At 50.2% G+C, this 14231-nt stretch overlaps 1 protein-coding gene across 1 annotated transcript; it reads left to right on the top strand.

Moving 5' to 3' along the window:
• The first annotated feature begins 5455 nt into the window (after positions 1–5455).
• Positions 5456–6856, top strand: htr1d (5-hydroxytryptamine receptor 1D). The gene has a single exon (XM_033044906.1). The coding sequence runs from the start codon at positions 5740–5742 to the stop codon at positions 6844–6846; it is 1107 nt and encodes a 368-aa protein (XP_032900797.1). The 5' UTR covers positions 5456–5739; the 3' UTR covers positions 6847–6856.
• The last annotated feature ends 7375 nt before the right edge of the window (positions 6857–14231 follow it).

A 14231-nucleotide genomic window follows, 5' to 3' on the forward strand; every position in this document is an offset into this window, starting at 1 on the left:
CTTGATCATCATTTTTCAAACGAGTCTTTGCACAAGAGAAGCGTAGGAACAGATTTGCAAGGAACTGCAGGTGCTGGAGCCTTGAGCAAGACACAAAGAGGAACTCAGCAGGTCAGGCAACATCTGTGGAGGGAATGGATAGGCGATGTTTGCGGTTGGGACCAAAGATCCTATAGCGGAGCAAGATAGACCACTCCTGCTAAATGCAATGGGCTGACGTGTAGTACGCAACGGAGCAGAACGTGGGCCTTTTTTTCATCCATTTCCGTAACCGGACCCGACCCGACTCGCAGTGTAATCAACGTTGCGGGGGAACAGTTTATGTGAATAAATTAAAATTCTGAAAATGTGGAGAAGATTTTTCCCAAATGACTTCTATTTTTACGAGGATGTTTCCGTAACCGGCTTCCGTCTCCGCACTAGTATCTTTGCTCCGCTACGATGGGATCTTTGGTGCGGAGACGGAAGCCGGTTACGGAAATGGGGCCGAAAATGACCCGTGAATCTGCCCATGACCGTACTACATCTGTTTCGTCGAGTGGTCTATCTTGCTCGCTATAGGAACTTCGATTGGGACCCTCCTACAGACTGATTGTTGTAGAGGGGAGAATAGCTGGAAGATAGAGGTGGGAGCGGGACAAGGTCTGGCGAGTGATAGGTGGATACAGTTGAGAGAGGGTGGTTTGGCAGGTGGGTGGAGTGAATGTCAATGGCTAGTGGTGAAATGGAAACAAAATGGTGCCAGATAAGGAGAGAAGAGGGGTGAAATATTAAGGCGGAGGAAGGATGTAGATGGAATGGGACAGTGGGGGGGGAGGGGGGTCAGTTCAGTTTAGTTTATTGTCACGTGTACCGAGGTACAGTGAAAAGCTTTTGTTGCGTGCTAACCAGTCAGCGGAAAGACAACACATGATTACAACCAAGCCATTTACAGTGTATAGAGGAGTAGAAATTTAAGAGTGAGGGCTGATTGTAATATGCGATTGTAGATCTGCTTCTGTGGCCAGCGCGCAAATAGTCGCCCATGTTGGGCGCCGTCTTGTATAAGATGGCTGGATGGGAGGAGAGATGAAAGAGAGAATGTATGTTTAACTGGCTGAGCCTTTACCAATCCAAAAGAGGCTCAATGGGCTGAATGGCCACTTCTATTGTAAAGAGAAAGTGCTGGAATATCTCAGCAGGTCAGGCAGGATCCCTGGAGAACATGGATAGTCTGAAGAAGGGCCCCAACCCGAAACGTCACCTATCCATGTTCTTCAGAGATGCTTAAGAAGGAACTGCAGATGCTGGTTTAAACCGAAGATAGACACAAAAAGCTGGAGTAACTCAGCGGGACAGGCAGCATCTCCGGAGAGAAGGAATGGGTGTCGTTTCGGGTCGAGACCCTTCTTCAGACTGATTCACCCATTCCTTCTCTCCAGAGATGCTGCCTTTTAAGAATAAGGAGTAAACCATTTAGAACGGACACGAGGAAACACTTTTTCTCACAGAGAGTGGTGAGTCTGTGGAATTCTCTGCCTCAGAGGACGGTGGAGGCCGGTTCTTTGGATGATTTCAAGAGAGAGCTAGATAGGGCTCTTAAAGATAGCGGAGTCAGGGAATATGGGGAGAAGGCAGGAACGGGGTACTGATTGGGGATGATCAGCCATGATCACATTGAATGGCGGTGCTGGCTCGAAGGGCCGAATTGCCTACTCCTGCACCTATTGTCTATTGTCTATTGTTTGTGAACCAGCATCTGCATTTCCTCGTGTCTCCTGCATGGTGATATTATTTGAAACAGCTTTGGGCTGGCAGTGTTTTTTTGCCACCCAGATTCAATGTCAGGAATGGTGTAAGGTGAGAAGTATATTTGGTGTCGACTTGCTGAGTGCAGGGGCCAGTTCCCGTGGTGTACGACTCTAACTCTCACAGAGTGGAACGCCTTCAATGGCTGCATGGATGATCAGAGTCGTACAGCACTGCAACAGGCCCTTCGGCCCAACTAGTCCATGCCGACCAACATACCCCATCTACCCGTCCCACCTGCCTGAGTTTGGCCCAGTCCCTTGACTGATTTAATGCCTCCTTGTCATGTTCCCCTCAGTTAACAATGAGCCAATCTCCATTTCCATATCATCTTCTGCTTTGATCTGTTGTTTTCACATCTTACCCTTCCTTATCTCTAGAATCCCTCTCCCCTGACTCTGAGTGAAGAAGGGTCTTGTCCCGAAATATCATCCGTTCCTTCTCTCCAAACATGCTGCAGGTCCCGCTGAATTACTCCAGCATTTTGTGTCTCTCTTCCCTCTAAACCTTTCCTATCCATGTACCTCTCCAACTGTCTTTTAAATACTATTACATTATAGTCCCTGCCTCAACGACCTCCTCTGGCAGCTCGTTCCATACACCCACCACCCACTGTGTGAAAAGTTGCCCCTTAGGTTTCTATCGAATCTTACCCCTCTCACCATAATCCTGTCCCCTGGTTCTTGATTCCCCTTCTCTGGGTAAAAAACTGTGCGTTCACCCTGTCTATCCCCTCATTATTTTATACACCTCTATAAGATCACTCCTCCCCCAGCCTCCTGCACTCCAAGGAATAATGTCCTAGCCTTCCCAACCACTCCCTATATCTCAGGCCCTCAAGTCCTGGCAACATCCTCAGAAATCTTAAGTTCATAGGTTCTAGGATCAGAATTAGGCCATTCAGCCCATCAAGTCTACTCCGCCATTCAATCATGGCTGATCTATCTCTCCATCCAAACCCCATTCTCCTGCCTTCTCCCCGTAACTTCTGACACCCGAACTAATCAAGAATCTGTCAATCTCAATATATTCATTGACCTGGCCTCCACAGCCAATAAATTCCACAGATTCACCACCCTCTGGCTAAAGAAATTATTTCTTATCTCATTTCTAATGGAACCTCCTTTCATTCTGAGGCTATGGCCTCTGGTCCAAGACTCTCCCACTAGTGGAAACATCTTTTCCATCTCCTCCGCATTCATGATATTAGTCACGAAGACTTAACGTGTGGGGACTAATAGAATACAAAAGGGTGAAGTCGTGCTTTGGGATGAAATGGCAGGTAATTGTACGCTACAGAGGTATAGGGAGTGAGAACAGGCCTATCTTCCCAACTTGTCCACCCCGATCAAAACGCCCCATCTTTCCCTGACCCACCTGCCTGTGTTTGGCCCATATCCCTCTAAATCTTTTCTATTCATGTTGCCTTCCAAATGTCTTCAGTTTAGTTTAGAGATACAGTGGGGAAACAGGCCCCACCGAGTCCGCACCGACCAGCGATCCCCGCACACTGACACTACCCTACACCCACCAGGGACAATTTACATTTACACCAAGCCAATTAACCTACAAACCTGTCGGTCTTTGGAATGTGGGAGGAAACCGAAGATCTCGGATAAGTCATAGAGTGATGCAGTGTGGAAACGGCCCATTCTGCCCAACTTGCCCACACTGACCAACATGCCCCATCTATACTAGTCCCACCTGCCTGCCTAAACCTGTACTATCCATGTACCTGTCTAAATGTTTCTTATATGTTTCTGGTATCTGCCTCAACTACCTCCTCCAGCAGCTCGTTCCATACACACACTATCCCTTGTAACCCCTCAGGTTCCTATTGAACCTGCACCATCCCCCCCCCCCCCCCCCCCCCCCACACACACCCTCACCCCCACCCCCACCCCACCCCACCCCTCCCCTTAAACCTATATCCTCTGGTTCATTTTAGGTTTAGTGATACAGCGCGGAAACAGGCCCTTCGGCCCACCGGGTCCATGCCAACCAGCGATCCTCGCACATTTATGCCCCTGTCCCACTTAGGAAACCTGAACGGAAACCTCTGGAGACTTTGCGCCCCACCCAAGGTTTCCGTGCGGTTCCCGGAGGTTGCAGGTGGTTGCCGGAGGTTGCAGGTAGTGGAAGCAGGTAGGGAGACTGACAAAAACCTCCGGGAACCGCACGGAAACCTTGGGCGGGGCGCAAAGTCTCCAGAGGTTTCCGTTCAGGTTTCCTAAGTGGGACAGGGGCATATTACACTATCCTTCACACACGCTAGGGGCATGTTTGTACACTTACACCAAGTCAATTAACCAACAATCCTGCACGTCTTTGGAGTGTGGGAGGAAACCGAAGATCTCGGAGAAAACCCACACAGGTTACGGGGAGAACGTGCAAACTCCATACAGACAGGGCCCATAGTCGGGATCGAACCGGGGTCTCTGGTAAATGCTTTTAACCTTCTCTATCAACTGTTGCTCAGGAATACTTGCCTCAGAGCCAAGAGGTTATGGTTTAAGTACAAGAATCCAGGCAGGTTATCCAAAACGCTGCTTAGGGAGTATTTTAATGTCGGTTTAAACATTAAATCAGTGCCTTGGCCAATATTTATCTGTCAAATAACATGTCTGGAATACGAAGACCTCATTTCATTTATATTTTATCACAAGGTTGGCTGTTGGATTCCTACATTATGACTACACCCGCATTTCCGAGATGAACTGATTTTTCAGTTTAGTTTAAGTCCGCACCTATCAACCGATTAACGCTCCCCTACCAACCTACCACACTAGAAACATAGAAAATAGGTACAGGAGGAGGCCATTCGGCCCTTCGAGCCAGCACCGCCATTCATTGTGATCATGGCTGATCGTCCCCGATCAATAACCCGTGCCTGCCTTCTCCCCATATCCCTTGACTCCACCAGCCCCTAGAGCTCTATCTAATGCCCCTGTCCCACTTAGGAAACTTGAACGGAAACCTCTGGAGACTTTGCGCCCCACCCAAGGTTTCCGTGCGGTTCCCGGAGTTTTTTGTCAGTCTCCCTACCTGCTTCCACTACCTGCAACCTCCGGCAACCACCTGCAACCTCTAGGAACCGCACGGAAACCTTGGGTGGGGCGCAAAGTCTCCAGAGGTTTCCGTTCAGGTTTCCTAAGTGGGACAGGGGCATAACTCTCTCTTAAATGCATCCAGTGATTTGGCCTCCACTGCCCTCTGTGGCAGGGAATTCCACAAATTGTCCCACTAGGGACAATATTTACATTTCTACCAAGCCAACGAACGTCTTCGGAGTGTGGGGGGAAAGTCTCGAAAAAAACCCACGCAGGTCACGGGGAGAAGGTGCAAACTCCGTAGAGACAGCACCCGTGGTCAGGATCGAACCACGGCTCTGCAAGTCAGCAACTCTACCGCTGCGCCACCGTTGTCTGTAAGGCATCCTCAGTATTGGAACGCGCTAGGTGGTGGCAATTACGTTTTTGAGCATTAGCAGTTGAGTTGAACTTCAGAATTGATGTTTGTGTGTGTCAGTAAATCTCTAATTGTGCATAGATGCCATTAAACTAACCCATTAACATTCCGCTTCGTGACTTTATACCATTTTTGGCACCGGCTGTGGAGTTTTAGACATTCATTAAAAAATATTTTCCCCTCTCCTGCACTAGGTATGAAATATTGTTTGAACAAGCAGCCGGCAATGGGTCTGGATTCTACAACTGTGGCCTCTGCCGCTGTTTTATGCGGGCCGTGATGGCAACAGCGGCTTTGCTGGGGTCTGGGCAAGAACAATGAGCTGTCATGGGACCTGGAGCTCCGATACGATACGACACGACACGCTAGAGATACGGCACGACACGCTAGAGATACGGCACGATACGATAGGGAGTTGGTCTGCCGACAGTTCTCAACACGCCACAAGGAAGGCGGAGAGTGTCGCCCGGCGTCATTCACGATATGGCCCTCGGTAATTTCTCCACCGTTCCCCCGGAGAATTGGACGGCTGCGCCGGCCGGCTGGGACGAGGGCGCTCAGTTGGGCCTGAGGGTGTCTCTGTTCGTGGTGCTGGGTCTCGTCACCCTGGCCACCATCCTGTCCAACTCCTTCGTCCTGGTGACCATCTGCCTGACCCGCAAGCTGCACACCCCGGCCAACTATCTGATCGGCTCCCTAGCCGTGACCGACCTGCTGGTGGCCATCGTGGTGATGCCCATCAGCATTGTCTACACCGTCATCAAGACCTGGACCCTGGGGCAGATCATGTGCGACATCTGGTTGTCCTCGGACATCACCTTCTGCACCGCCTCCATCCTCCACCTGTGCGTCATCGCCTTGGACAGATACTGGGCCATCACCGACGCCTTGGAGTACACCAAGCGCCGAACCCCTACAAGAGCCGCCGTGATGATCGCAGTGGTCTGGGTCATCTCAGTCAGTATCTCCATCCCACCCCTCTTCTGGAGACAGTCAAAGGCCCTGGAGGAGCTGAAGGACTGCACGGTAAACACCGACCAGATATTCTACACCATCTACTCCACCTTCGGGGCGTTCTACATCCCCAGTGTGTTGCTGGTCATCTTGTACGGTCGGATCTACCTGGCCGCAAGGTCGAGGATCCAGAAGCCACCGTCGGCGTTCGGCAAGCGCTTCACCACCGCCCAGCTGGTCAGCGGTTCCACCGGCTCCTCGCTGTGCTCGGTGGGCTTCACCAGCCAGGAGATCCTCCCTCACTCGGGAGAGTCGCCCATCTACCTGAACCACGTCAAGGTGAAGGTGTCGGACAGCGTGCTGGAGAGGAAGCGCATCTGCGCGGCCAGGGAGCGGAAAGCCACCAAGACGCTGGGCATCATCCTGGGAGCCTTCATCTTCTGCTGGCTCCCCTTCTTCGTGGTGGTCCTGGTCATTGGCACCTGCAAGGAGGCGTGTTGGTTCCACCCTGCCCTCTTTGACTTCTTTACCTGGCTCGGCTATCTCAACTCGCTCATCAACCCTGTCATCTACACCGCCTTCAACGAGGACTTCAAGCGGGCATTCCAGAAGCTGGTGCGTCTCAGAAGATGCTGACATAGAAACATAGAAAATAGGTGCAGGAGTAGACCATTCGGCCCTTCGAGCCTGCACCGCAATTCAATATGATCATGGCTGATCATCCAACTCAGTATCCTGTACCTGCCTTCTCTCCATACCCCCTGATCCCTTTAGCCACAAGGGCCACATCTAACTCCCTCTGAAATATAGCCAATGAACTGTGGCCTCAACTACCTTCTGTGGCAGAGAGTTCCACAGATTCACCACTCTCTGTGTGTGAAAAATGCTTTTCTCATCTCGGTCCTAAAAGACTTCCCCCTTATCCTTAAACTGTGTGATCCCTTGTCCTGGACTTCCCCAACATCGGGAACAATCTTCCTGCATCTAGCCTGTCCAACCCCTTAAGAATTTTGTAAGTTTCTATAAGATCCCCCCTCAATCTTCTAAATTCTAGCGAGTACAAGCCGAGTCTATCCAGTCTGACGGGGAGAGAGAAATTGCCCTCTGGGAGCGATGTCCACTGCCCACCGTCTACTGTGGAGATCACCGGCCACGCAGGGAGTGTAATCCGTGTTTATCAGCGTCTTCCTCATGTGTTGGAAAGAGCTGCAGATGCTGGGTTTAAATCCAAGGTGGGTACAAAATGCTGGAGTAACTCAGCGGGACAGGCAGCATCTCTGGGGAATGATCTGAAGAAGGGCCCCGACCCAAAACGTCCGTCACCCATACCTTCTCTCCGCGGACGCTGCCTTTCCCGCTGAGCGACAATAGACAATAGACAATAGGTGCAGGAGTAGGCCATTCGGCCCTTCCAGCCAGCACCGCCATTCAATGTGATCATGGCTGATCATCCCCAATCAGTACCCCGTTCCTGCCTTCTCCCCATATCCCCTGACTCCGCTATTTATAAGAGCCCTATCCAGCTCTCTCTTGAAAGCATCCAGAGAACCGGCCTCCACCGCCCTCTCAGAGGCAGAGAATTCCACAGACTCACCACTCTCTGTGAGAATTCCACAGACTCCAGCTTTTTGTGTCTACCTGTGTCTTTTATCACGTCCGTTACGTTTTAGTACTTGTCTTTATTTTTTCACCCCCCATCCCCACGTTGTAGAATGGGGGGGACAAACTTGCACACTGAATCTTCAAAGCACTTGTCGAATAGACTTGAAAAAATGCACGTTTTTTTTTTGTTAGGCTTTTGTGTGTGTGTGTGTGTGTGTGTGTGTGTGTGTGTGTGTGTGTGTGTGTGTGTGTGTGTGTGTGTGTGAGTGTGAGTGTGAGTGTGTGTGTGTGTGTGTGTGTGTGTGTGAGTGTGAGTGTGAGTGTGTGTGTGTGTGTGTGTGTGTGTGTGTGTGTGTGTGTGTGTGTGTGTGTGTGTGTGTGTGTGTGTGTGTGTGTGTGTGTGTGTGTGTGTTTGTGTGTGTGTGTGTGTGTGTGTCAATAACAAAGAAAAAAGAGTGAATTAAAATAACAGGGGAAAAAAAGTGACATTCTACAATTGCACTACATAAATCTTTAGAGTTTAAAATATTTATATTCATTTTATTGCTAAATGCATATTAAATTTGCCATCTGTGGAAATGTGCAATACAGGACATATCTTTACAACGCTAAGCTATTTAACATTGTGGCCGCATGTCTTGAACTTTCCAAATGTTCTTCTCAAAGAATATGCTATAAAAGAGACATACCATATTTAAACAATGCCCTTCGGACGTGTGTATAAAATTCTTCCAGCCAAAACGATCTCGTTCTTTGTAATGTTGGTTATATGTATGAGGTTGGGGATGACTGGTTTATTCTTTTCATTAACAAACGGAAATCTAATTTGCTCAATAGAAATCGAAGGCATGGCAAGCTGCCTCGTAACATGAATCCCCCTTGTTCTCAAGTGCAGAAGTTTATTTATGAATGATATATATCCCACAATTGTACCGTCGGCTCTTGCTTGTGTTTTAGTTTCAGTTTTAGAGATACAGCGCGGAAACAGTCCCCTTCGACTCGCCGAGTCCGCACCGACCAGCGATCCCCCGCACATTAACACTAGCCTGAACACACGGGGGACAACTTTACATTTAAGTAAGCAAGTAAGTTTATTGGCCAAGTATTCACATACAAGGAATTTGCCTTGGTGCTCCGCCCACAAGTAACAACATGACATACAGTGATAGTTACGAATGACTCAGAAAACACTAAACATTAATAATAATGCTGTGTGGATGAGCTTCCAGTGGAGGTGGTGGAGGCAGGTTCGATTTTATCATTTAAAAATAAATTGGATAGTTATATGGACGGGAAAGGAATGGAGGGTTATGGTCTGAATGCAGGTAGATGGGACTAGGGGAGAATAAGTGTTCGGCACGGATTAGAAGGGCCGAGATGGCCTGTTTCCGTGCTGTAATTGTTATATGGTTATAATAAAACATTAATGATAAAACACCATTGATCAAGCATGTGAACCAACAAAATACCAGATCAAAGGGAGGCTACAGATTTTTGGCTGTTGAGTAGAGCAACTACTCGTGGGATAAAAACTGTTTTGATGTCTGGCTGTGGCAGCTTTGACAGTCCGGAGTCGCCTTCCAGAGGGAAGTGATTCAAAGAGTTTGTGGCCAGGGTGAGAGGGGTCAGAGATGATCTTGCCCGCTCGCTTCCTGGCCCTCGCAGTGTACAGTTCATCAATGGAGGGAAGGTTGCAGCCAACTTAGCGGGTGGGGCAGCATCTATGGAGCGAATTAATAGGTGAAGGGTCTCGACCCGAAACGTCACATATTCCTTCGCTCCATATATGCTGCCTCACCCTCTGAGTTATATCAAACTAATCTAGAAAACCAATCTCGGTTTTCTCCGAGATTTTCGGTTTCCTCCCACACTCCAAAGACCTACCGGTCTTTGGAGTGTGGGAGGAAACCGAAGGTCTCGGAGAAAACCGAGATTGGTTTTCTAGATTAGCACGGGTGTAATCAGGGGTTATGGGGAGAAGGCAGGAGTTTCAGGTGGGAGCGCTTCTTCGAACTGAGAGGTAGAGGCAGGGAAGGGGAGGGATAACTAGAGGTGAGAGCCGGTCAGAACAAATGGGTGGCATGGAGGGGTGGTATCTGGGTTCGATCCTGACCACCGGTCACAACCCCCTTGACCTTCCGTACCTCCTGCCTGATGGGAGAGGGGAGAAGAGGGAGTGACCGGGGGTGCAACTGGTACTTGATGATGCTGCTGGCCTTGCCGAGGCAGCGTGAGGTGTAGATGGAGTCAATGGAAGGGAGGTTGGTTGGCGTGATGGTCTGGGGTGCTTCCACAACTCTCTTCAATTTCCTGCGGTCTGCGATGGAGCTGTTCCCAAACCATGTGCTTTCTTGGCCTTAGCCTAGAAGTGTCTGGTCCAGTGCAAATTGCTGGTGATATTAAGTAAGTAAGTACGTTTATTGGCCAAGTATTCACATACAAGGAATTTGCCTTGGCGCTCCGCCCACAAGTAACAACATGACATGCAGTGACAGTTACAAATGGGGGTGTTTATTCCCAGGAACTTGAAGCTTTTGACCATCTCTGCCTAAGCACCATCAAGGTAGACAAAAATGCTGGAGAAACTCAGCGGGTGAGGCAAGAGCTTCTATGGAGCGAAGGAATAGGTGAAGGGTCTCGACCCGAAACGAGAGTGGTGAATCTCTGGAACTCTCTGCCACAGAAGGTAGTTGAGGCCAGTTTATTGGCTATATTTAAGAGGGAGTTGATGTGGCTAAAGGGATCAGGGGGTATGGAGAGAAGGCAGGTACGGGATACTGAGTTGGATGATCAGCCATGATCATATTGAATGGCGGTGCATGCTCGAAGGGCCGAATGGCCTACTCCTGAACCTATTTTTTATGTTTCTATGTCACCTATTCCTTCGCTCCATAGATGCTGCCTCACCCTCTGAGTTTCTCCAGCATTTTTATCTACCTTTGAGGGAGAGGTTGTAGTCTCGACATCAGGACACGAGATTCTCAATCTCCTTCCTCTACTCCTGTACTATTTGTGGAATTCCCTGCCACAGAGGGCAGTGGAGGCCAAATCACTGGATGGATTTAAGAGAGTTAGATAGAGCTCTAGGGGGGCTAGTGGAATCAAGGGATATGGGGAGAAGGCAGGCATGGGTTATTGATTGGGGACGATCAGCCATGATCACAATGAATAGCGGTGCTGGCTCAAAGGGCCGAATGGCCTCCTCCAGCACCTATTTTTCTATGTTTCCATCTCGTCACATTTATCATGATATCTGGCCCACTAAGGTGGTGTCGTCTGTGAACTTGTAGGTTCATCCCCACCCTAGTCATTGTACTAGTTTCGCTGTCGTCCTGTTTAGTTTCACTGTCTGCATAACATGTTATCACCTACCCCCGCAGCCAACAATGGACCATTGTGAGCTCCACCGTCCCTTGATCATCGCTGCTTTTTGCATATCTTTCATTCATTTACCGTCTGTAATTCTCGGTTCACATTCCCCTGACTCTCAGTCTGAAGAAGGGTCTCGGCCAGAAACATCACCTCTTAAGGGCCTATCCCGCGACCTGCATGCGGCAAGCGTGACCAAACCGGAAGCGGGGGCCGCGCGGAGGTTGAGTGAGTGACGTGAAGTTCGAGCGAAGTCCGTGGGAAGTTCGCGCGTGACGTACGGCGTCAAGACCCTGCGTACGGCATCGAGACGCTGCGCACGCCCGTCGAGGCGGTGCGTACGGCGTCGAGGCGGCTGCGGGCCGGCTGCCGCGCGGAATTTTTGAACACGGTCAGTTTTTCGGAGCCCCGCGCAATGTCGGGACCAGCTCCGCACAACTCCATACGGCTCCGGCGATCGAAGTGGGACCGGCCCCGCGAGGCCGTACGGCTCAAGCGACCACGTTAGGTCGCGCTTGCCGCATGGAGTCGCATGCTCGTGGGACAGGCCCTTTACCTTTCTCCAGAGTTGCTGCCTGACCCGCTGCGTTACTCCAGCTTTTGGTGTCTAACTTGTAGATTGAGTTGGATTTGATTCCAAGCAACCTGTTTAAACAAAATGCAGTCCAGGCATGTAGCATTTGGATAATAAGGATATTGAAGGATATAGGTTTAGTGCTCGAGAGGCTCAGAAGTAAAAGTTGTCCATGATTGAATTGTAGATCAGGCTCGAGAGACTGAACAAAGTCTGGTTCTACTTCCTGCCTTTAACATAATGAGTCTGACTCCAGAATATAAATGAACAGATTTAAATAGCAATGATGGATTTAAATGGGATAGGAAGGTTTAGTTTAGATTAGGGATGCAGCTTGAAATATAGACAATAGACAATAGGTGCAGGAGCAGGCCATTCGGCCCTTCGAGCCAGCACCGCCATTCAATGTGATCATGGCTGATCATCCCCAATCAGTACCCCGTTCCTGCCTTCTCCCCATATCCCCTGACTCCGCTATTTTTAACAGCCCTATCTAGCTCTCTCTTGAAAGCATCCAGAGAACTTGCCTCCACTGCCCTCTGAGGCAGAGAATTCCACAGACTCACCACTCTCTGGGAAAAAAAGTGTTTCCTCGTCTCCGTTCTAAATGGCTTACTCCTTATTCTTAAACTGTGGCCCTTGGTTCTGGACTCCCCCAACATTGGGAACATGTTTCCTGCCTCTAGCGTGTCCAAACCCTTAACAATATTATATGTTTCAATGAGAGCCCCCTCATCCTTCTAAACTCCAGAGTGTACAAGCCCAGCTGCTCCATTCTCTCAGCATATGACAGTCCCGCCATCCCGGGAATTAACCTGGTGAACCTACGCTGCACTCCCTCAAAAGCAAGAATGTCCTTCCTCAAATTAGGGCCTATAGAGGTACAGGGTCTTGAGCCCACCGGGCCCGCGCCGACCAGCGATCACCCCGTACACTGGTTCTATCCTACACGCTTGAGGCAACGTGCAGAAGCCAATTAATCGACAAACCTGCACGTCTTTGGAGTGCGGGAGGAAACTGACGAACCCGGAGAAAACCCAGGCGGGTCACAGGGAGAACGTGCAAACGCCATACAGACAGCCGCCCGTCGTCAGGATCGAACCCGGGTCTCTGCCGCTGTGAGGCAGCAGCTCCACCCGCTGCACCACCGTGTCGCTAAGGTTCACAGTTAGAAATAAGTAATTTTGTTTTCTCATAAGTAAGCTCGTTACAGGTTCTTAGTGCAGCTAATGCACTATTTGAAGGAAACATCAATACAAAAAAAAACAGATTATACAGATAAATAAGTATCAAAGCAAAACTATTATTAGAGTTATTCTGATCTAAGAAGCAATCAAATCCCCACGGCACGGAGTGGTCCTAGAAAGCGCCAACATGCAAGTGGACACCGCATCCCCCCGCCACAGACCCCCTCTCCGGGGACATCCCCTCTCCAGGGACACCCCCTCTCCGGAGAGACCACCGCTCCATGGAGACCCCCTCTCCGGGGACAGCCCCTCTCCAGGGACACCCCCTCTCCAGAGAGACCACCGCTCCATGGAGACCCCCTCTCCCGGGAGACCCCCTTTCAAGGGACACCCTCTCACCAGGGAAACCCCCTTTCCAAGAACACCCCCTCTGCACAGACATAAGCCCAGATGAGGGGCGGGTAGTGGGCCCTCAGCTGCCCATTGCCATAGAGTCACAGAGTGGTGCAGCACAGAAACAGGCCATTCGGCCCAACTTACCCGTGCCGACCAACATGCCCCATCGACACTAGCCCTACCTGCCCACATTAGCCTCATATCTCTCTAAACCCCGTCTATCCCTGTCCAAATGTTGCGATAGCCCCTGCCTCAACTACCTCCTCTGGCAGCTTGTTCCATTTACCCACCATCTTCCCTGAGCCCCACCTAGACTCGCACTTCTTTCCTCCATCTCCCACCCGCCCGCACCTCCTCCATTCCTTCCTCCGGCTTCACAAAGTGTAATTCTTCAATCATTCAGCCTCACACCTTCTGTTTTAATCTATGACCTTTGTTCCAACCACCTGCCTAACAAAGCCCCCCTCTCTGCATCCACCTCTAACACACCACACTTTTTTCTTGTCTCTTCTCTTGCGTTGGGGGAACGGGTGAGTGGTGGAATATTGCGTTGGGGGAACGGGTGAGTGGTGGAATATTGGGTTGGGGGAACGGGTGAGTGGTGGAATATTGCGTTGGGGGAACGTGTGAGTGGTGGAATATTGGGTTGGGGGAACGGGTGAGTGGTGGAATATTGCGTTGGGGGAACGGGTGAGTGGTGGAATATTGCGTTGGGGGAACGGGTGAGTGGTGGAATATTGCGTTGGGGGAACGTGTGAGTGGTGGAATATTGGGTTGGGGGAACGGGTGAGTGGTGGAATATTGCGTTGGGGGAACGGGTGAGTGGTGGAATATTGCGTTGGGGGAACGGGTGAGTGGTGGAATATTGGGTTGGGGGAACGGGTGAGTGGTGG

Source organism: Amblyraja radiata, chromosome 27 (assembly GCF_010909765.2).
Source record: "Amblyraja radiata isolate CabotCenter1 chromosome 27, sAmbRad1.1.pri, whole genome shotgun sequence".
NCBI lineage: Eukaryota > Metazoa > Chordata > Chondrichthyes > Rajiformes > Rajidae > Amblyraja > Amblyraja radiata.